The sequence below is a fragment of the Lycorma delicatula genome, chromosome 11 (genome assembly GCF_047948215.1).
Source record: "Lycorma delicatula isolate Av1 chromosome 11, ASM4794821v1, whole genome shotgun sequence".
Lineage (NCBI taxonomy): Eukaryota > Metazoa > Arthropoda > Insecta > Hemiptera > Fulgoridae > Lycorma > Lycorma delicatula.
The window spans coordinates 56,259,137-56,283,018 of record NC_134465.1 but is presented as its reverse complement, the minus strand read 5'-3'; the positions used below and the strand labels follow the sequence as shown (position 1 = coordinate 56,283,018).

General features: G+C 28.9%; 1 protein-coding gene across 1 annotated transcript; it reads right to left on the bottom strand.

Annotated features, from left to right (window-relative positions):
- Positions 1-1,951: 1,951 nt before the first annotated feature.
- On the bottom strand, positions 1,952-21,947 carry RpL27A (ribosomal protein L27A). The gene is made up of 5 exons (XM_075378688.1): positions 21,867-21,947; positions 19,554-19,617; positions 15,005-15,102; positions 11,870-12,022; positions 1,952-2,130 (listed from the first exon to the last, which is right to left on the bottom strand). The coding sequence occupies exons 1-5, from the start codon at positions 21,867-21,869 to the stop codon at positions 2,002-2,004; spliced, it is 447 nt and encodes a 148-aa protein (XP_075234803.1). The 5' UTR covers positions 21,870-21,947; the 3' UTR covers positions 1,952-2,001.
- Between the last annotated feature and the right edge of the window lie 1,935 nt (positions 21,948-23,882).

Sequence of the window (23,882 nt, the reverse complement as noted above, 5' to 3'; positions counted from 1 at the left end):
AGTTATGTTGTACGGCACACACAAAAAAAAAGTAATTTGTGGTCATAAATGTGTTTTATTTGAGGTCTAATAAATCTTTCCTGACAAAAGATATCGGCATCAATGAAACACATACCGATTCGTAATGAATAACAGTATACAGTAAAAATAGTTTTTTGTCAATCTGAATAGCCTTTTAAGTGGAGGGGATTTTTATAAAACGTAGTTTTTACTGAATCTCTTTCTTTATACTAACATATGTTACTTTATTGTGTGAGTGAACTGCAGCAAGTAACTTACTATCGCAAACCGGCGTTCCGTTGGTAATATATTATTTCATAATTTTTTTCAAAATTACATCGTTTTTTTTTTATTCAGTGCGATTTTTTTCACATATTGGCGTTTTTTTTAAATTTGTGATTTTTTTTTATTTGCCGTAATTTTTTTTTTTTATCGAGACTGAATGACGAACAGATTAATTAGGTTTGCTCTTGACGAAGGACTTTCAGATTATGACGAAAATGACAGTGACGACCTTGAGGGCTTGGACATCAAAAATACTGAAATTAGGAGTAACGATTTTTCGGAACCGCATCTCCTGAATTTTAGTAGCGACGATGATGATCCAGGTCATTCGATTAGTGATACTGACACGGAACAGAAAATAAATGTAGCCGGTTCAGTTCTACATCCACATGCTGAAGGAAACGGTAATATATTTCATGAAATCCATTATCGTTCTCCAGTGCAGTTGGATGTTGAAATGCAACCAGCTGTTGATTTTCCTCTCCAAGATGAGGAACTTGACACGGCGGAGTTACAAGAAAATCCAACTGACCGGGCCCAAAATGACGAAACAGTTACAGATGACGAAGGTCGTCTGCCGGTTCTTGGAAATCCCTGGTTAGTTTGTACTGATAGGTGTAAATATGACACACTAAACAGTTTGCCTTTTACGGGTCCGGAACCAGGTGCATTTGTAAAGAATCCCGACCTTTTGGCTAAATCCGCTCCTCGTAAGAGAGGTCGGCCAATCTCTCGGTAAGAGCTTTTTATTTATAAATTTATTACTTCATTTTATTTGTTAAGGTTATTCATTATTTGTCATCTATTTCATTCTTTTGTTTTTTTGGGGAATCTCCCATATTGCGATTTATATGTTGGTGTAAAAACTAGTGCGCGCTCGTAATTTCTTATTTTATATATTATATATATATATATATATAATATATATTACGATTTTATATGCATAGTAACATAAAAAATACCTGTTGTTTGTACCGAATAGCTTGTAATTACTGGGGTAATTATTATGCGTTTCATGAACTCTATTGCCCCCCCCCCGGGCGTGTAACAGCAATACTCTGTTGTAAAAAAAGTTTTTTTACGTAATAAATGCTCTAAGGAAGTCATATAATTTTTTAAATAAATTTTACATTATATGTAACGCTAAGAAAAAATAAATAACTATAAAAATTTCTCGAAACTGATATGCTAATTAATCTGTAATTTATGACACGGGTTTTTCATCATATTTTGCCCAACTTTCAACCGATTTGCTTGAAAGTGTTTTTTTTAATCAGCAAACTATGTTTCATAAACACAAATAAATAAAAAAATTTCGCTAATAAAAAACGCGGTAGAAATGCGCAAAAAAAATTCTGCAATTAAATTATCGTAATTTTTGTACGGTTTCAATTTTTTTGTTGTTACAGGCATAAAAAATATCCAATCGTAAGGTTTTTTTTTTTGTCAGAATCTGTTAAATCTCGTTAATATACTGTAATTTTTTGAAAATTTTTTCACAAGAGGGTAGCATAAGACTATGAAGAGAGGCAATCAGATACCAACTATTTTTGCGGAGCGCTAAGAAGCGCGGAGCATTGTGATGGGAAAAGGTTAAATATAAGTACAAATTACAGGCATCTAAAATAATATATTAGTGGAAATAGGATATTTAATTAAAAAATAATTAACAATTTTTATAAAGACTTTTATTAATACATCAACCAATCATTAAATTTAAGCTTGAAGTACACAGCATCCACCAACAGCCTTAATTTTCTCTTCAGCACTCTTTGAGAAAAACTTAGCTTTAACAATAACTGGTTGATTTGGAATACGACCCTTGCCAAGGACTTTGTAGTAACCCTGAATTAAATCAGACAAAATAATAGAAAATTAATAACTGAATACATATTTTCTTATCAACAAGTGTTCAAGTACGAAAACTACATAAAATGATTCCTTTCTTGAGATGTACTGTACGTAACATTAAAAATGGAATGCTTTGTTTTTATTCTTACTTCTGTAAAAATGTTTTGAGCAATACACACACAGGTAAACTTTTAAGTGTTCTTGATTAATCCAAATAATCTGCACATAGCTGAAAATATTCTGATATAAATATAAAGAAGTAATTTTGTATTGCACACAACATCTGTGGCCAACTCGCGACACACGTGCCACTTCTGGCACACAGAGGACATAGGAATAAGAACACTTTTGGAAAGTCAACTTTGGACAAAAAAATAACATCTGCCATAATTTGAAAACATAACCGAAACAATAACTAATACTCTTCAATAATTACTTTGTTTTCAATAGAAAATATGAGTATTCAGACTAAATTTAATATTAACACTCTTTGGTTGAGATTGATTATAAAGTTAACACTTAAAAGTTGCCAATATTTATAATTTTTATTTCCTTTGGATTGTTATACTTGCATTGCTTTATAGTGGCACCAGTAATACGGGTTACCCAATAGCCATGACAACTCGTCATTGTCTTGGATAACCTGCACAGTAGTTGTAAGAAGTCCGATCTCAAATCACACAATTACATGAATTTTACTTTTATTTTTGTGCATGTTGTTTAAATTTTTCTTGTATTAAGTACTTAAGCAAGCCATTTACTTCAAAATGAATATATGAAAAATATCATTGCTCTTTATGAATTCAATAATGCGTGGGCAGTTTGTAAACTGATCAAAATACATCGAAACCAGTTTGTTTCATTGTGATGCTAGTGTAGCAGCACCCAAATCATTTAACTTGGAGCAACATTTCAAGCAAAACAATGACAATTTTAATGAAATGTATCGTCTCAGTTAATTTTGAGGACGGAATTTGTTAACAAAAAAAAAAGAAATGAAAAGAAAATTAGCACATCAATGGTCAAACATCTGAAGAAATTTCTTTCATCTAGTGCAAAAAATGAAACCTTTCTGTGATAGGGCAGAAATGATCAAAACTAGTCCATTAATATCACTTCCATGAAAATGAAAAAAAATGGTGGAACAAATTGCTCTTTTGGAAAATACGGTGATGCGTCGCATAGATGACCTGGCTGTGAATGTTAATAGGAAAATTTTGCCTGCATTAGCCTCGGGTAAATAATTTAGCTGTTTATGAGAGCACTGATAATACTGACATTGCTGAATTAACTTTTGTTTGTTGTATCAATGAAAATTTTAATATTAAGAATTTTTAGACCAATTTTTTTATGGCCAAAAAACACTTTCACATTATCATTGCCCAGAACAAAATTACAACAAAAAAATGCCCTTTCTCAAATATCAAAAATATTATTAAAATAAGGTTTAAACCTAAGATGAAAACTATTATAATAATAAGATTAAAACTAAAGTAATAAAAGAAATGCAACCATTAAGATGAAATATACAAAACAAAATAAAATCAAAATTCATCATTGGTCAACATTAAATTTTTAGAAGTACGTTAATCTTTTAACTGCAAAACTTGAAATATTCCAAACGCAACCTCATGTAAATACAAACTGATAAAAAGAGGTACCTCAATGAAACTTGGCAGACAGCATCTATGAATACAACAAACCTTGTTTCAAGTGTCTATCTGAATTCTGCTGCTCTCTGAGAAAAAATATGTAGATCAATGCAACAAGCATGGAGGTCAGCTGCTCCTTCCACATGTTGACTGGGAGTACCAGAGGTAGTCAAAATGGCTTCTATTAGTGGTAAGCACTTCCTTATGAAAGAGGAACTTATAGGAGCTGTAAATGCACATGAAACGGAAGATGAATATTCCGAATTGAGTGAATTTGAAAGTGATTATCATCAGAGTGATAGTTCTGTGTTTTTTGCTCAGAAAGTTAAAATTTAATGTTTTTGGTCATCTTTTTCCTGACATAAGGTAAGGTTTTTTAATTTTTATTGTTTTATTTATTTATTTTTCATTATAAAACTTGAAATATTTTAAAAATTAATTCAGCACCAAGGGTTCTGATGGGTGGTTACCACCCATCATTGGTATATTACCAATGAAAATATTAATACTTCGTAGAAGTATCAAATTAAAAAATATCTAATATGAAATATGTTACCTGTGTATCCACAACCATCTAAATAAAAGTTATTTAAACAGAAAAGTTTTTCCTTTAATTTTTTCATTATTTGTTGTTGCCAGATGTGATATTTAGGGTAATATTTAAAAAAAATAAGTCTATTAAGAAAATTATCACATAAGGTGCAAGTGAAGACATAACCTTATAAAGATAAAGTAAAGATAGAAGGTGGAAAGAATTTGATCATGAAAGTGGCACTTTTAAGATTCAATGCTTGAAAAGTGGCACCTTATTGAAAAAGGTTGGTAATGGATGGCATAAAGGGTAAGCCCTTTATGGGTAACCTGTATAGTTATATAAAAACAACATTTTAGTACTAAGGAAGAAAAAACTTGCTCAATCATGTACTGCTAATACTTTATTTTGCTTAAAACAGATAGCTATTTAAAGTTCTGCTTTTATTATGGATTTTATAAACTAATCTTATCATATTATTTTATTTTACATCCTCTAATCTAAATTTATTTTATAAGATGCATTATGTAATTATTCTCCTTTGTACAGTCCTACTTTCTAATTTACCACCTATAAGCTCTTCATTTACTTTTTATTAATGGTTTTCTATCTGGACTTCTAATACTAATGCCTTTAAAAGTTAGTAAGGTCTAAGCCCAAGTATACGACAGCAGGTTATTTCATTCGTAATACCGGAGCCAGAGTATATGTCGGGCTGCAACATTTAAATGCATAGTAAACAGTGATGGGCTTATACTTGTGGCTAGGGCTCTTTAGACTCTTTCAGTAGTTTATTATAATGATTCAATATGAATTTCAATGCTATCTAGCGGATGTTTTAGTTAATAAAAACAAGACCTCATGTTCAAGAGCACTTTGGGTTATAAAATGTAAGGTTACTTGGCATTGTTTACAAGCTTTGATTTGTTTTCTGGTTTCTTTTCTGTTCTTTTATTTTTATTTTAACATTTTACATTGTGTGTAGTGTTTTTTTATTGTAAATAAATGTGATTTACCAGATAAATCGTTCTGACGATGTTTTACAGGATGTATCTGATTCTGATATTTTCAGGTGTGATAGTTAAGTAAATCAGCAAAATAAAAGTTTTGATACTCAATCCGAGAAAATAGGCAAGTTTTATTTTGATTCAGTTATTGAAATTTATGAGTTTGATGAAAATAGACCCAGACTTCGATATCAACCTGATTACTTCATCTGATGATGAAGATGAAATGAAGGTTAGGACTGATATTATTTCTCAACCTGGCCCTTCCACTGCCCCCAACCACAAATAATTACTTCTCCTATAACTACTTGGCCTACTAATAAGCAGAAGAAAAGAGATACTAATGCTAAGAAAAAAACAAAATTGGCATACAGATTTAGGCTAACCATTTGATGATGATTACCGACTTTACCTAATTTTGAAGCGATATGTGGAGGTACTGTACTTTTAGATGAAACATTTACATCCCTAATGTATTTTCTAAATTTTTTTACAGAAAATATTGAAAAACATATCAAACAAGAGACAAATAAATATGCAAAATCTCTTATAGATAAACCAATAAACTAAAAACAGTGGAAGGAGCGTAACGACTGCTGTGAAAATGCATGGAGTTTACTTATTTTTTCAATTGATCTTCAAATGTGTTATATGAAAAAACCCAGAATTAGAGATTACTAGGCTACTATTAGTTCTATTTCGTTTCCAGGGTCTGTTATGCCCAGAAATAGATTCAAAGCTATTTTATCAAATTTACATATTACATACGATGAGATCAACCTGGCCATGATCCACTTCACAAAATTCGGCCTTATTTAGACCATTTACTTGTAGCTTTTCCCAATTCATTCTCTCCTTATAGAAATCTAACTGCTGATGAAGGTATCTGTGGGTTTAGAGGCAGGATTTATTTTCATATTTTTATAAAAAATAAACCTGATAAATATGGAATAAAACTGTTCATTTTAACAATGCAGCAACAGCCTATGTACTGAATATAGAGGTGTATATTGGTAAAACCCAGAAGACAATGCAATTATTCCTCTCTTTCAGAGATTATTGTAAAAGTACCTAATCAAGGGTCATTGTGTTTTTATGGATAGCTTTTATTTACCTCCCGCCATCTTTGATTTCTTATGGAAAAACAAAACTGCCACTATTGGCAACTGCATGCCAAATAGAGAGAGTAGCCAAAAGAAAATGTAATATCTAAAAACCTAAAAAAAATTAAAACATTCATGAGAAGAAAACATTTATTGCGTGTAAAATGGAAGGATAGAAGAGATGTTATTGCGCTTTCTGCACAATGCCAAATGACAACTGCCATCACTGTAAAAATAAAAGGGAAAGAAATAATGAAGTCAAAGTCTGATGCTATATGCGAGTATAATGATTATAAAAGTGGTGTTGATAGGTTTGATCAGTTTTTTCATATTAAAATTGATATTTCATTCAAATGTAAACAGATGAAGTGGTGGAAAAGACTTTTCTTTCATCTGTTTACTACGACTGACAAATGCTTATATCTTTTATTGTGCCACAAGAAGACACCATTTCAAAAGAATAAATGCAGCCTTAGAGATTTTTTATTACAAGTAGGCACTGATTTAGCAAAAAAAAGTGCAGCTCTTTGTCAGGTTGAAACTGCCATTGCAATTGCCTCAAACCGACTATCAGGATACAATTTTCCAGACAAAATCCCCGCAACTGAAAAGTCAACCAACTCGAGGCTGCAAAATATGCTCAGAGAAATAAAAGCTTCAACAGGCAAGACTAGAAGAAAAGAAACAAGTTGGTGGTGCCCTGACTGTTCAGTTCCGTTGTACTTATGTACTTGCTTCAAATAGTACCACACTAGGGGTAATTACTGTGTGTAAAAAAAAAAAGCTTAACAAAACTAATGTAAATATACTTAGAAACTACGTCAGAGAACTTATAAAATTAAATGAATAATAAATATTAAGATAACATTTCTCTCATAGGTTTATTTTATGATTGATTATTTGTGTGAAAAAATACTGAAAAATGAATTAGTTTCAAAAATGTGTATTTTACATTAATTATACATTTTTGATTTTTTGTCATTATAAAGTGTGAAATTTTATCTTTTAGGCAGTATAAAATATCATAATGTGTAGTGATTATAATTTTGTATGTTTATTGACTAGTACTATGCGCCGCTGCAATTTTTTTTGTTTTTATGAAATTTGAAGGAAATTTAGATGGTGACAATTTTCTTGGTAAGTAATCTATTACAAATATTTTTATCTTCAAGTGATATAAGATGGCCAGACATGGCATTTTCACACGCTTCAAAAATTGTCATTCATCTCATCCTCTGAAGCAATACCTACCAGTGGTCCCAGAGGTTAAAAAAAGGATATATAAAATATAAGTTATGTATATGCACTAACTTATAATAATTTCTTTTACACCTCAAAAATGCCCAGGCTTCCAGTCCAGTCACATCATTAAGGCTTAAGTCTGAAAATTTTAAGCTTTATAACTCTTAATAAAAACTCAACTGGAGTGATATACAAAAATTAAGAAGGCATCTCTAACAAGTCTATAGAAATAATCACAATAAGCCTGGCTGAGCAAAACAATAACATACACACGATAGCAGGCCATAGTAGTTAGCAAAATGATAATTAAATGTCACTTATGTAAATGATTTATAGAATATCTTTATATACGTCAATTTACCAAATTATAAAGTAAATCAAAAATTAATGCAATCCAATTGACTTGCCACAAAAAAAAGATTATTTTGTGTAATGGTCAATTTTTATGTCATCTTCACTAATAACAAATATATGTAGATGAATAAATATGACATACAATTTGGTTTTAGAATATTGAAAAGCTAGATTTCAGTGAATTTAATTAGTTAATTATATAAGTCTACAATACAGATTTCAGTGAATTTAATCAGTTAAGACGTAAATACAGAAATTCTATCTCAATATTTACATATAAGAAAATTAATATTAAAAATTTACAACAAAATAACAGTATGCAGAAATACGATACAGAAATTAAATTTATGATGGTTAATGAATTAAAAAGGCAATAGGTAACTAACCTATAACAATAGAGAACAAGAGGTAATAGCCTAGCAATAGCAAACAGTTAACTGCTACCCTTCATGATCTGTTAATTCTACACCTAGAACAATCCAGGTTAGCATTTTGTATATTATAGACACAAAATAAGTACAAAACAGCTGGAGAATTTTACCAAATGAATTCAAATAATTACCACATTTAAACATTGCATAATCCACATTTTGCTAGTAGTGATTAATTTCCTCCGTCAAGTGAATTGATCAGAAAAGTGACTATCAACAATTTAATGTTCAGTCCGCCCGTCACTTTGTTATCATCATATCAATTTAAAAGTACACAAAAGAAATTAATTGTTCACATAATAATTTTTACTTAATTATTTATCTTTAAACAGAAATATAGAATATATTCCAAACAGCTCAAGCGCTTGTAGAAAGCACATTTGAACAAGATGTTTTAATTGTGATTAATAATAGTATCAAAAGAAATAAACTTCACTGAATGTTAAAGAAATCTGTTTGTTATAATTTACAACAAAATATTACGCATAGCGCATACAAATACAATACAGAAATTAAATTGATGATGGTTAGTGAATTTAAAAGACAATAGGTATAACAGTTAACTGCTACCCTTCATGTTCTATTAATTCTACACTTTGAACATCCCAGAGAAGCATTCTGAATATTATAGACACAGAATAAGAACAAAACCGCAGGAGAATTTAACCAAATCAATTCAACCAATTACCATATCTAAACAACGTTACATAACCCACATTTTGCTAGTAGTGACAATATCCTCAGTCAAGTGAATCGATCAGAAAAGTGACACTCAACAATTTAATGTTCAGTCCGCCCGTCACTTTGCTATCATCATATCAATTTAAAAGTATGCGTAACAAATTAATTGTTCACATAATTTTTATTTATCTTCAAACACGAATATAAAATATATTACAATTAAACAAATTTATGTTTTAATTCTGATTAATAATAGCATCAAAAGAAATAAACTTCACTGAATGTTAGACAAAATCTGTTTGCTATAATTCACAACAAAATAGTATATAGAAATACAACAAAATACAAACATAGTGTATAGAAATACAACACAGAAATTAAATTTACAATGATTAGTGAATTTAAAAGACAATAGGTATGACAGTTAATTGCTATCCTTCATGAACTGTTAATTCTACACCTGGAACACACCAGGGAAGCAATTTGGATATTACAGATACAAAATAAAAACAAAAGAGCTGGAGAATTTTACCAAATGAATTCAAATAATCAGCATATTTAAACACTGCATAGTCCACATTTTGCTAGTAGTGATTAATTTCCTCTGTCAAGTGAATTGATCAGAAAAGTGACTATCAACAATTTAATGTTCAGTCCGCCCGTCACTTTGTTATCATCATATCAATTTAAAAGTATGCAAAAGAAATTAATTGTTCACATAATAATTTTTACTTAATTTTTATCTTAAAACAGAAATATAGAATATATTCCAAACAGCTCCTCAATTTAAAAGTATGCAAAAGAAATTAATTGTTCACATAATAATTTTTACTTAATTTTTATCTTAAAACAGAAATATAGAATATATTCCAAACAGCTGCAGGGCTTGTAGAAAGCATATTTGAACAAGATGTTTTAATTGTAATTAAATAATAGCGTCAAAATAAAGAAACCTCACTGAATGTTAAAGAAATCTGTTTGTTATAATTCACAACAAAATATTAAGCATAGTGTATAGAAATACAATACAGAAATTAAATTGGTGATGGTTAGTGAATTTAAAAGACAATAGGTATAACAGTTAACTGATACCCTTCATGATCTATTAATTCTACACTTGGAACATCCCAGAGAAGCATTTTGTATATTATAGACACAAAATAAGAACAAAACCACTGGAGAATTTTACCAAATCAATTCAACCTATCACCATATCTAAACAACGTTGCATAGTCCACATTTTGCTAGTAGTGATTAATTTCCTCTGTCAAGTGAATTGATCAGAAAAGTGACTATCAACAATTTAATGTTCAGTCCGCCCGTCACTTTGTTATCATCATATCAATTTAAAAGTACGCAAAAGAAATTAATTGTTCACATAATTTTTACTAAATTTATCTTTAAACAGGAATTAAAAATACATTCCAAACAGCTCCAGCACTAGTACAAAATACATTTAAACAAATATATGTTTTAATTGTGACTAATAATGCCACCACAAGAAATAAACGTCACTGAACTCAAATAGTAGTAGCCAAATACAGGTTAAACAATTAAATATTAACAAAAAAAGAAAAAGGAGGGATTTACAAACCCATGGTTTATTTTATTGCTATTATTATAAACACATTTAATCTACATTTACATAAATGAATTATATATTCTAATCCACGTTTCAGCATATTATTAATGCAGTATATTGCTAAGACTTAATAACTAAAAAAAGAAAGTTATGGTTTACAAAGATACAAAAATACCAGTTAGTTTTCAATAATATCACGCAAGAAGCAATAAATGAACACAAGGAAGAATTTGAGACCAAAGTAATAACTACATAAGACAAGTAAAGAAACGGTAATAATAAACATGAGAAAAAATCTGAGAGGATTTATTGGTAAAGATCCTTATGTTAAAATAAGGAAAAATTAGAAATTTTATTTTAAAGTTCATTAGAGCAAAATTATGAAAAGAATGCTGACCATGAGTAAATATATTGATAGAATTACCATAATAATACATTAGTATAATTATTTTATTTAGTAAAGGTAACAAATTAAAAAGGATGGAGAACATAAGAAAAATTCATGCAAAAAATTGCTAAAATATGTTAACTGAATATTTTATACATTAAAAATTTAAATATAACAATAGTTTCATTACTTTAACAGCAGAATAATTCGTGTTATTTTAATGATTTGAGATAGTAAGAACCAATCTTTATAATTTTAAAACATTTTAATTATAGTTTTTATTGATTTGTATAAAGCCATTCTTGAAGCGAAATCTCTGTGAAAGTAGTCAACAGGGTCAAAAGAAAAAAGAAAGCAATCTGATTAATTTTTTTGTACTAGTTTTAATAAATTATTGATTATTTATCTATATTATCAGTAATTAATATTACAGTGGTTCATGTCCTTCCTTTCTTTTTCTGTTTAGCCTACAGAACCACCACAAGATACTACTACTTCAGAGGATGACATGTATGAATGTAAGTGAAGTATAGTCTTGTAGTCTCAGGTCGACCATTCCTAAGATGTGTGGTTAACTGAAACCCACCCATCAAAGAACACCAGTATCCACAATTTAGTATTCAATCTTTTGGATCATGTCCAGCATGGAAACCAGAGTATTTATAATCTATACATCACTAATTTGAATATAAACATAGATGAGAGAAAAATAATTAATTATATTTATCATATTATATTTTAACTGGCTTACTATTACTTACAGCTTTCACAACATCAATAACAGGTGCTTTACCCTCAGGATGACTCTTATATTTAAGTCTTGTCTGTTCACTGACAAGAGTCCATAATTTATCAAGGTTGATTATTGGGCAGAAAAAGTGATTTCGACGTAAATGGTAATTCCTCATACCTAACTGTAAAACAATAAATATTTAACAACATTAAAATAATATTACAATTAATTTTATGAATATATCATGCAGAAGCAATTTAATTTGAAAAAAAAAACTTTATATTAAATAATACTTTAAATGAAATATTAAATAAGAGCAACTGTCATATACAATTGATTAGAAGCCTGCAATCTATAAAAATTGTAATGATAACTAACTAACTAACTAGCATCTAAAATCAAAATACAAACCAAACTTCAAAGAGAGCGAAATAAAAGATCATACAGATGATATTCAGAAGTAATTTTCGGCATGCCAGTTATCAATACATCACATCAAAAATTCCCACTAAAGTGAAAATAAACCACTGACACATTACATAAACACATTTTTCATCCCATCTATAATATTTTAATTCAAAAGAAATAGAACTTTAAATAAGTAGAAATCAATAAGATTAATCTATTTTTATAAGTCTTATAAAAAAGTTTTATTGTTCTTTACTATTTTATTAGGTTTTACTACATAAATTAATAGTAAAAATTAGTTAATATTTAATATAAGTAGTATTAATATTAATTATAGTATAAATTAATAATTAGTAAAAGTGACAATCATCAAAAATTTAATCAGTCCGCCTCAACACTTTTATCATATCACTAAATTAAAACGGAAAAAATACAACACGAAAAAAAAAATAGAAATAAATAAATCCTTCATTGCATGACTACTATTTTTTTTATATATGTAAATAGATTTTTGCCACAAATGATTATTTCATTTACTAAGGAAATTTTCAACTTGATTTCAAACATTTACTTAGTTTTAATGCATTTTATTAGTGCCAAAATTAAAAAAAAAAAACTGATTATACCATTAGGATTAATAAACTACAGAATTTTTTATGGTATATATTAACACAATCCACAAAAAGTTTCCACAACCGCTTATGAAACAAAAATTATCTAACCATAGAATTTATACAGAATATAAAGATATGACTTTTTTTAAAAACTGTCATACAATTTTCGATGCAACAATTACCTGACTTCATTAAAAATCTGTTAATATTTAATTAATTAATATATCACTGCGACAAACTGTGTTCACATTCGTTTGTGAATTATAAAATAAACTGCCTTTTTGAAAACATCTCTTCCTCTTTGCCTAAAAGGAACAATCGAAACCCTGGTAAGACTTATTATATGGAAATATACATTTTTTTCCTTTTTAATTAGTATTATTTAAAAATTCATTGACAGAATAATATTGATTCTATAAAAGATAATTCTTTAGTTTTATGAAAAAATGTTTTATAGTGTTTGATAATTTATTAAAAATGGCACTGAAATCATTAAGGCCTCTTGTAGAAGAAATTATTCTTTATATGATTTCCCCGTCATCTAGTACAGCTTTTTTAGATAAGGGCCCATAAGCAGCTCTCTTGTTCATATACCTGTAATCTGTTAAATCTTATACATCACAACACCAGGAGCAGTTACTTCCAAACAAAATGATGATCAAGGAAGGTATTAAGAATAAGTTAACATGAATATAACTGGTTAGGCTGGATCTTGAACTTTCAACCTCCAGCATTAACCAGCTAAGCTAGCCACTCTGCACTTTGATATGTTATGAAAAACATAATGATTACGAACAATAATGAAAAATTTATAAGAAAAATAATAAAGATTCCTTTAAATGAAAAACAAAAAAACACAATGAAAAATAATTATTTAAGAATAGTTAAAAGTTAAAATATAAGTTATGTAAATATATAATTAATAGTTAAATAGTTAAAAAATTATTTTCTTAGAAAAAACAAACAGTGAATGAATTCAGTGAATTATTTTCAAAATCATTGAATTTTAAATAAAAGCCAGGACATGCAATTAAAAAAATATTAAAAAGAAGTTGGATTTTACCATATTATATCTCACTCAAGTCAATAAGAGGGGTCCACCCACAACCCCAAGATTGGGAAATGAAGGATGGAATAAATTCATAGATCTGATGGTTTCAAAAAAAATTCTCCCTGGGTAACATAACCACATTAAAAAAAAGGAACAATTACATAACTTTTGCAGAAAAAAGAGAAAGGCGAAATGAAATAAATAGTATACAAATATGAAAGTAAAAAAAAATTTTCAAGAAAATTATTTTACTAAGTAAAATGTTGAGAAACAGGACTCATGCTGACCATATATCCATTCCCTTAATAAATTCTAACCAAAACTAAATTTTATCCATTCCCTTAATAAATTCTAACCAAAACTAAATTTTATCAAAGACCTGTAATTCAGGGGTCATTGTTCAAAGTTTCATAACTGGTTAATAATATAGTCTGAAGGAAATTCCCATCTCTGAATGAAATTGCCCAATTGTCTAATCGGTACAAGTCCAGAAACAACAAAAAAATAAAGAAAAAAGGATTTTTGTTATCTCCCACCCATTTTTCTGAGGGGTTAATAAAACCAACGAGCATTAGAAAGTGTCTTATTTACTTAATAGGATTAAATTATATGAAGAAATTTTCTTACCCTTTGATAAAATTTTGAGATACAAGACTCATACATAGGTTCAAATCATCTTTTTGCCTTCATTAAACGTGATTAAGATTAAATAGCATCAATGTCTCACACATAAAAATCATCATGTCAAAATTGGTCTATCCAGTTAAGCAAATATAAACCAACATAAATACATCCTTTTCAATGTTAAAATTGTGTTTTTTCATTAGAAGGGGGGGATGAGATGTTATGATTTGCAATTAAAAATCCTGACATGCAATATTTGGTCTGATTATCATACTTTCCTTTATACAGTATCAACAGAATGAAAAAAGGAAGGCTTAAGGCATTTGAAACATAGGCATGTGTACAAGAATACAGAAGATTAAGGGACTAAAGCAAAAAATGAATAATCTAACCAAGCCAAGTATAACTATATAAACGAGAAAGCAAAAATTAAGCTACATAAAAACATGAAAAGTCAATTACTTACTTTACCAAAATAACCAGGATGATATTTATCAAAATTTATTCTGTGATGATGCATACCACCAGCATTACCTCTACCACCAGGATGTTTTCTGTGTTTACCTGATCAATAACAATATATTTTAATACCAGAGGATGCCTAATTCATGAAACATTAAAGCTGTTAACGTTTACACACATAATTTTAAATAAATAATAAACATATATATCAACATATACATATATTAATTTATAATACACAAATATAAATATATATTTAAATATATATAATTCAACTTGATCCATCCAAGTACAGATAGAAACAACTCTTACCTTATATGTATATTTATATAATTTTTCACGAAAGTACTTTTGTGGAATCACGCATAATACTTATAAAATTACTTATTAAACATAAAACGAAAGAATTAAAAGATTAAAACTGTGACCACATACAATGTTTGTTTTTATTTTATTTAATTTAATGACTTCATATACTCTGATATATGTAATCGCAATTTTTATGTTTAACATGTAATTTTATAAATATTATTCATGACTGATGATGTGGGATTCTTTAGTACTTTCATAAAAAATTATATAAATATACAAATAAGGTTTGTCTTATATGTGTACTTTGGTGGATTAAGTTAAATTAAATATATTTAAATTCATATTATTAGTGAAGAATGGGTCTTGAAAGGACAGATTTTCAGAAAAAAAAAAAAAAATTTATATATATGTGATTTATGATTGAGCGCTCGTACAGAGAGGTTGAGGTTGTGCCTGGGCAGTTGTAGTTTATCTTCAATGATAGAATACTTAAACTGTGTTCAATATTACGTGTATATGTTTGTCATTTAAATAATATATGCATAATAAGATACTCTATTGTTTATTTTTTACTCCAATTTGTTTTTCACACCAACTTTAATGTGCTACTTGTACTACTAACTTTATGTACTACTTGTCTAAAAACAGTACGCAGATCAAAAAGTATTACATACAGCAACTGTAACGGTAATTTTCATCCAGTGTTTTGTTTAAAATTTTATAATATAGATTCATGTTTCTAGTGGACTGTAATTTGATGATGCATCCATTGGGAGGATTAATTATTTTTTACAATGTGGTGTTGAAAACATTATATTTTAAACGCAACTGAATACATACCTAATGTTCATAAAAAAGAATAAAAAATATACAATTGTTGCAACATATGTGAACGCTGGTCGTTCGAGAGGAGAGAAAAGAGACCAAGTGGCCATAGTAAGAACTAAATAATGAATAGTAATGAATATAATGAAAATTACAATTGTTTACGTGCTGATGTAAAAAGCTTTTTATGACTACTATGTAACTTACGAGGGACAACAACTCAGGTGAAAGGCATTACAGATGAATAATTTCAATTGTAATAACTTAGGTCCTCAAAAAGGGATATTCTAAATTTCATTAAAAACAGTCGAGCAATAGACCACATACTAAAGTAGCACACCTTCTTGTTATTTCTATTTTTAAATTCTTTAATATAGTTTTACAGTTAAAATAGATTAGCACTGAAATGGTTAAGAGATGTATTTGATATATATAAAAAGAGGTACATTTATAGTCATAAAAAAATCATTTCAACATGTCAAATGGGGTTAGATAAAACTAATGGAAATATTAAGAAGCTAGAATAAACTGTAATGATAGAAAAACTGGTTGGCCTAAAGAATTTTAAATACTGACAATAAGTAAAGGAATAAATTTGTTCAATTCTCCTTTTTTGTACAGACATTAAATAGCTTGCCAGTGTAAAAACAAACAACTAAACAAGTAAATGGTATCAACATTGAGATATGATATGAACAATAAAAAAAGTTAAATCAAAATAAAATTAAGAATTCCAATACCTAAGGACATAAGGAAGCATTTAACAGAAACGAATTTATACATACTTGTAATTATGACTCGTAGTGACTTATGAAGTATACTTTTATATAATTGCAAAACATGACTGGAAAAAGAAAGACTGAAGGTGTGCAATTTCAGCCACAGAGTAATTCATTGGTTGTGTAAACTCTATACATTAAGTAATTGCCGAATAACCAAGTATTGTTAAGCACTTCCTTTATTTACTTTAAATTTACATTGAATTAATCGTTACATTATGTTACAATAATTTCATACTTTTAGTTAAGTTCACATTTTTATATATATATTAAAAATGCTGTCTACCTAGAACAGATATAGGACCTTAGTACTGTTATTTCTTCAACATTTTAAAGGTAAGTGTCCAATACACACAATTAATAATTCTAACAATGATTAATACCCGTTAGTTCATTAACAAATAAAAAGAAAGAAGGTGACAGATGTTTACATTTAAGCAAGAGGACAAAAACAAATCTGAACATACTGCCCGTCACAAAAGAACATGTTCTTTTTTGACAGTTTGATGTAAGATTTAAATTAAATTGAGCACGGATAAAAGAATATAGAAGATTAAAAAAGCAAATTAAAAATGAATCAAAATATTCATTTAATCAGAGGAAAAAGCTTACCGGTTGACTTTAAAAAGAAAAAAATGTCTGATTAAAGTACTTCTAGATTATAAAATGTAAAAATAGATCTGGAAGGGTAGGAAGCAGTTTTCAGGATCAAAAATTGTTAGCTGGAATTACTAAAGGGATAGGCATTGTGTAAAAGGTATGCCTCAGGGCATGTAACAAAAAATACACTAGTATGTGTAAAAGTGTCTACAGCATTGAAATTCATACAACTGATGATAAAAGTAATTGCAATATTCAACCACAATCATGATAATGCAACAGTCATGTAAGAACAAGATGACTTATATAGCAGAAGTACAAACAATCATCAGAAATAAAATAAGAATACAACTTTAAATTCTCCAGCAAGTAATATGATATTCAAAACAGTCCTTGATGTACTCTTACTCAAATTGCTTTTCATCACTTGGCATAAAATAAGTAATTACTTTAACAAGCGATAACATTAAAAATAAAAAAACACATTGTTCTTTATTATAAGATAATTACTAATATAGGACAATTAAAAAGCGTGAGGGTGACAATTTTGTATATAGTATAATTTTATTTCATATACATACATACACCCTAAATACATTACACTCCTTTTTGAGCAGTAGTGTAAAAACACTAGTAAGACAACAGTTTCACACATATAAGATACAAGGTTTCCTAATCGTTCAGAATAAAGCATTGAGATGAGAGTTATTCAAAAATGACTCATTCAATTGAAATTTGTTCTATTTTTTTTTAATTTATTTAAACATATAATACCGGTAATCTTACTATTGACATTATGTGTCATGCGTATATGTAATACAATCACTTTTCATAGAAAACAAAGGTTGGAAGCTTAAAATATTTTTAACTAAAACTAATTTAAAAACAGTTAATATGTGCAATAATATTACATCAGTTTCGGCAACACATCTTATTTATATTATGTGTTTCGACAACACATGATTAAATTTGACATTTATTAATAAATCAGTAAGTAAATTAAAATCATCAGAACCTTTCACCTGAGTTATGTCCCTCTAAAATCACACAGCAGTCACCAAAAATCTTGTAATTCAGAACTACACAAGTATAGTGTACATTATTTTCAGACTAAATAATTATTTAATGAACACAATTATGGACTCAGTCTAACTATTGGCCAATTTTACATTTATTGTTTATTACATGAGGTTAGCGAGTGAAGCGAGCATTATGTTGATATATAAAGTTCAATGCACAGAATCATTAGTTTCCAAACCTATTCAAATAAATTCCACTAAATAACAAGTTATTTACTATGTAAGTAATATATATTGCAGATTTACCAAAAGCCACACCTTAAGCTTAACCTAATTATTTTAATCTTAAGCGAATTTAGTCTCATCTTACCTGGTGAGGTATTTAACTTTTGAGGGATATAACTCTGATGAAAGGAATTTCCAAAAAATAATTTCACTTGTAAGAATGACAATTAACCTATGTTCTAATTAATATATTCAAATTTCATCAAAATCAGGGACGAGTCTTAACTGTACATACTATAATAATCCTCTCCATTCTGTAATTAATAAAATGTCTGGAAAAGAGGAATCTGACCAATATGGATATTATTGCCAATTAAATTTTGAAATATTAATGTTTTAAAATAGCCATATCCATTTAGCATTACACTAACGAAAACTGAACTTTAACAGACAGCACTAGATTTAGTAAGCTGAATATGAAAATGATGAACTAAAAGTGTATTCTACTTTTGGTATGTACAACTGCATAAATCCAATTGGTGGTGATAATTTTTTAAAACTTCCACAATCCTATTACCATTAAATATTATAAATTACAAACCAATCAAGAGATAAGACCTCTATGAAAATGTCAGATGATGTAACTGACTGCATAAGATATGCTATGACTTATGTATCTATGCTGATCTATTATGTATCTATTATGCTGACTTATTAACACAGAAAAACATTACTATTTTATCAAATAAATTAAATACATGGAAACAGAAGTCAAATTGCACTTCACACATACCTATTCTACCATGTCCATGGCTGACGTGACCTCTTAATTTCCTGGTCTTCTTCTTATGTGTAGACTAAAACAAAAGAAAACGGGGAGATAATCAGCAGCATAAATTCTAACAAAATATTGTTTCACATAATTAACAAAATCTCAACATTAATTACAATATAAACTTAAAAAAATTAAAAGGCTTGTGTTCGTAATTCTTAAATAGTTACGAATTAAACTTTCGAGTTAAGCTAGTAAACATGTGACTTTTAAACAAAATCACCTTTTCACAAAAAAAAACCTTAAATTAGACTGATCAACATGATTTTTATCTCATGAGTACAAATAGGTGTACTTAATGCAGGTTTTTAGCCTGTTTTCAAATTTATTCAGAATTAATCCATCGCATGGAGTTTTTTTGTTATTTTAATTTTTTCTAAATATTTTAAAATGATTTTCATCCATTTGTCCATTGTCAAGTAACAGCTCCTAGAGCGTTGTAAATGTGATGGAACCAAATGAGCTAACTCATAGGGTAGCGTTGATACTGTTGTGCAGGTTCAGACATTTATAGGCATGTACAAATGTGATCTAGTGTAGCACACATTCATCAGAATGATGCCATGTGAGATAATAGTCAACCAGTAAACACGTCATGTGAGTACTTTGTTTGTCTGAATTATTGTGTACTACACATTTACAACTTTATTTCTTTTAATTAGTCATTAGTTACAAAATGCCTAGTTTATTTAAATCATCGTAAGAATTTTTGTTATGTATGTGGTGACGTAAGGCTCAAGTCCCAAAGATGAAACCTTACTCTATTAGTAAAAAAGTATTATGAACTTTATTTTGGATGGCAAGTCTGGGACCAAACAGTACCTGTAGCTCTCTGTTAGTATGAAAGAAATATATGAAAACTTTTATTTATATTGGAAAAGCTTCAATACGGAGTGTTTGAATTAAATATCTGTAATGATTTAAGTAATTGCACTTTTTCAGTCTGCAGCTTAGTTACACAAGGTACTGTTGTTTTTTTGTGTGAATGGGTTAATAGGAGCAGAAAACACAATGTCATTAGAAAACAATAGCATAGATGTGAATCACTCATTCCTGAATAGAAAATGTGAAATATGGCCAATTGTGTTAATCCTAAAGATGTGTGAATCTACTTCATTTACATATCAAACTAGGATTAATGAAGAGTTTTGTCAAGTCCATGGGCAACACAACTAGTTTCTTAAAATTAGTGATGCAAAAATTAAAGAAGGAATGTTTGTGGCTCTACAAATACGATCAGTAATGCATTATAAAAAATTTGCGCAACTATTGAACTGGAGTAGGAAACATTACTCAGAATTGTTTGGGAAATCGAAATGCAAAAAATTACAGTGATACTGTTAACGATCTTATAACATCTTATAAAAATTTGGTTTGTAATCATATTTCAGCTATGGAAAAGGGGTATCAAGGCAAATGGAATCGTTAATACGCTGGCCGATTATTGTTGGCCATCAAGAGGGATGGTCCAGGCGAAATATAGCAGAAAATCAACATTTCTTACTTTCTAGGAAAGCCAAATGTTTGAATATTGTGTAGTTAAGAATGCAGAAAGTACTAAAATGTTTTAAATTATAAATTCCTGTCTCTCGGAAACCTTTCGTGATGTGGAAAAACCGATGTCATTTGAATTCCGGAGAAAAATACAAAAAAATTATTTTTTGTTCCCCAGCATTATTAATGCACACAAATAATCCGCACAGAACAGAAATTCCATCTAATACGTTTTGCGTTCTAGTAACATGCATTCAAAAGCAAGGTTAGTTTTTCAACACGTCAAAAGATAAAATCAAGAAATTCGAATCTGACTCGAAAGTTTAAAACTGAATTATACGTTATCATCGATAACAGAAATCACCTTTAAAACAATGTACGGCCAACCCAACGAATTATTTTAATACTTTATTGTTGCCATTCGCAACTAAGTAAAAGTAATCTATGTACATACACGGTACAATAAATTCTTGTAACGGTTGAGTAAAGCTAAATAATACCTTTTAAGCCGCAAAATAACTACAAATTGCTCTTAAAAAACGGCTATCCAACATTACTAACCCTAACTCACAATATTGTACGTAAAAAGTTTACATACTACACTTTACGGTTACTTTTTGGCGTTTCCTACAGCATCAAAATATTCAATAACCAAAAAGAAATTCACAAAATTGCTAAAGTGTAGTACGGTAGTATGAAATTTTATATTAGATAAACAGAAAAATGAGGGATGGATAAAAAGTAAATTGATTAAAATATTAATAAGAACGTGCTACTCACCATCTTCCAGACGAACGGCGAACACGCTCACGACGAAACGGATGTACTACGCACATGTGGACGACAAACTTTCCGGGTAAGTAGCCTAATCGCTGAATATTACTTATGCTCCTACACTACAGCGGTACAATTTTAAACGGTTGTTTGAAAACGGCAATGGTTGTTTGAAAATTATTGCATTATTAGTAGTAATATAAATCTTCTTAATTATATATTAAAAAATTTTGTGGTTTTTGTAACGTTATAATATGTTACCGGACTTTTTTTTGTAAGTAAGAACATCTAGAAATAATTTTACTATACAATTTAGTATTTTAGTATAACTTATTTTTCCTAATGTGTACATTACAATCTGTTCAATTGGTAAAAAATAAGCAATCCTTCCATAGCCCAATAAGATGAAGGTGATATGTAAATGAGGTATAGTCTTGTACAGACGAAGACCGACCATTCCCGAGATATGTGGTTAATTGAACATAAACCACAATTTATATAGGTATCCACTATCTAGTATTCAGATCCTTATAAAAACATCTAACTTTTTACTAATTTTTTTATTTCAGAACCTTCAACTTTGTAAATCAACTGTTAAACTGATTTGCTATGATGGGTTAACCACCACTGGTCTAATGGTTAACTCATCATCGAGTTAACCACAAGGCTGGTCTAGCCTAGTGGGATAAAACTTGAAAAAGGTTTTTGTAATCATTGTTCTTGTTTTTGTTATTGCTAATTGATTATTATTATTTTTCATTGATGAGCATGTTAAGTTTACAAAAGGAAAAAATTTAATTATTCATTTTTCTAAGTTCAGTTGTATGCCAGTTAAATGAATCATATTAACCAACTTTGTGGATTAACTAATCTACCTACCCAACTACCTGATCCATGTAGTATTATGCATGATCATTAGTATTATTATAAACATTAATTAAACTTTAATGTATTTTTATTCAACTTAACTTCACATAAATTATTATTTAACTTAAGTTAAAACATATTACATAAAAATGGACCTTATTAATCATAACTGTTAGAAAAAATGCACAAATTATATTTTTGATCAAATATAAAATCCTTTTTTTCTTTTTTGTCATTTCTTAACCTAAATGGAACGAAACTTAAGGGTAGCAGGAATTTGTTTTTTCCCTACTAATTGCAGGGGAACCTAAACAAATGTTCCATGCTGCTGTGTCTTTCTATTTTATCTGGTTATTTGTTTAGTGGTGGTTATAGATTTTTTTTGTTTTATTTTATTTATGGACGGATTTTGAATTTGCATTCCAGTCCTTTAAACCAATGAGAAATAATTGATTGGGGCTGATATGAGGAGACTAAGATTGTATGTGCTTTGTAATATTCCCCTTCAGTCTGTCCTCTTTAGTCCTTTCGGTCTAACAGGAATTTGCCTTCCGTGGGGGCCCTAGTGTTTGAAGTAACCAAAAGTCTGTATCTGTAACCAAAAATCTTAGCCTAAAGTCACATTCTTGTATTAATTAAATGCTGCCACCATGGAGTACAAATGAGATATGACCAGGTGGCATACCTCCAGACTTTTACTCAAGTAGGATCATTTTTTTTTTCATAATGCCCACTTACATACTTTTATGTTCTACTTAACTTTCATCCTAAGTAATAATATGTTAAGGATGAAGCACTCTGTAGCCAGAGTTGCACTTTTTGGTTATGTAACTCTGTAGACTTTCATAAAAGTGTTTGTTATAGGTTTTCTTTACCGGGTATATTTATTAAATAGGAGAATCATGCTAAGAATTCACAACTTTTAATTATTGATATGGAGAGAACATCTATTGTTTGTTTTTATTTCTTAGAAATTGTGATGACCGATTCTATTTCACCTGTTGATGAAGAATACAGTAATGCTTTTACTAGTATTACTCTGAATTATTTTTAATACTGTTCCTTGAAATTACACTACATATTTTTGTAATTATTTATCTATCCAGTCAACAAAACTTTTAAATATCTATTTCTTTATTTATTACATTTTGATTT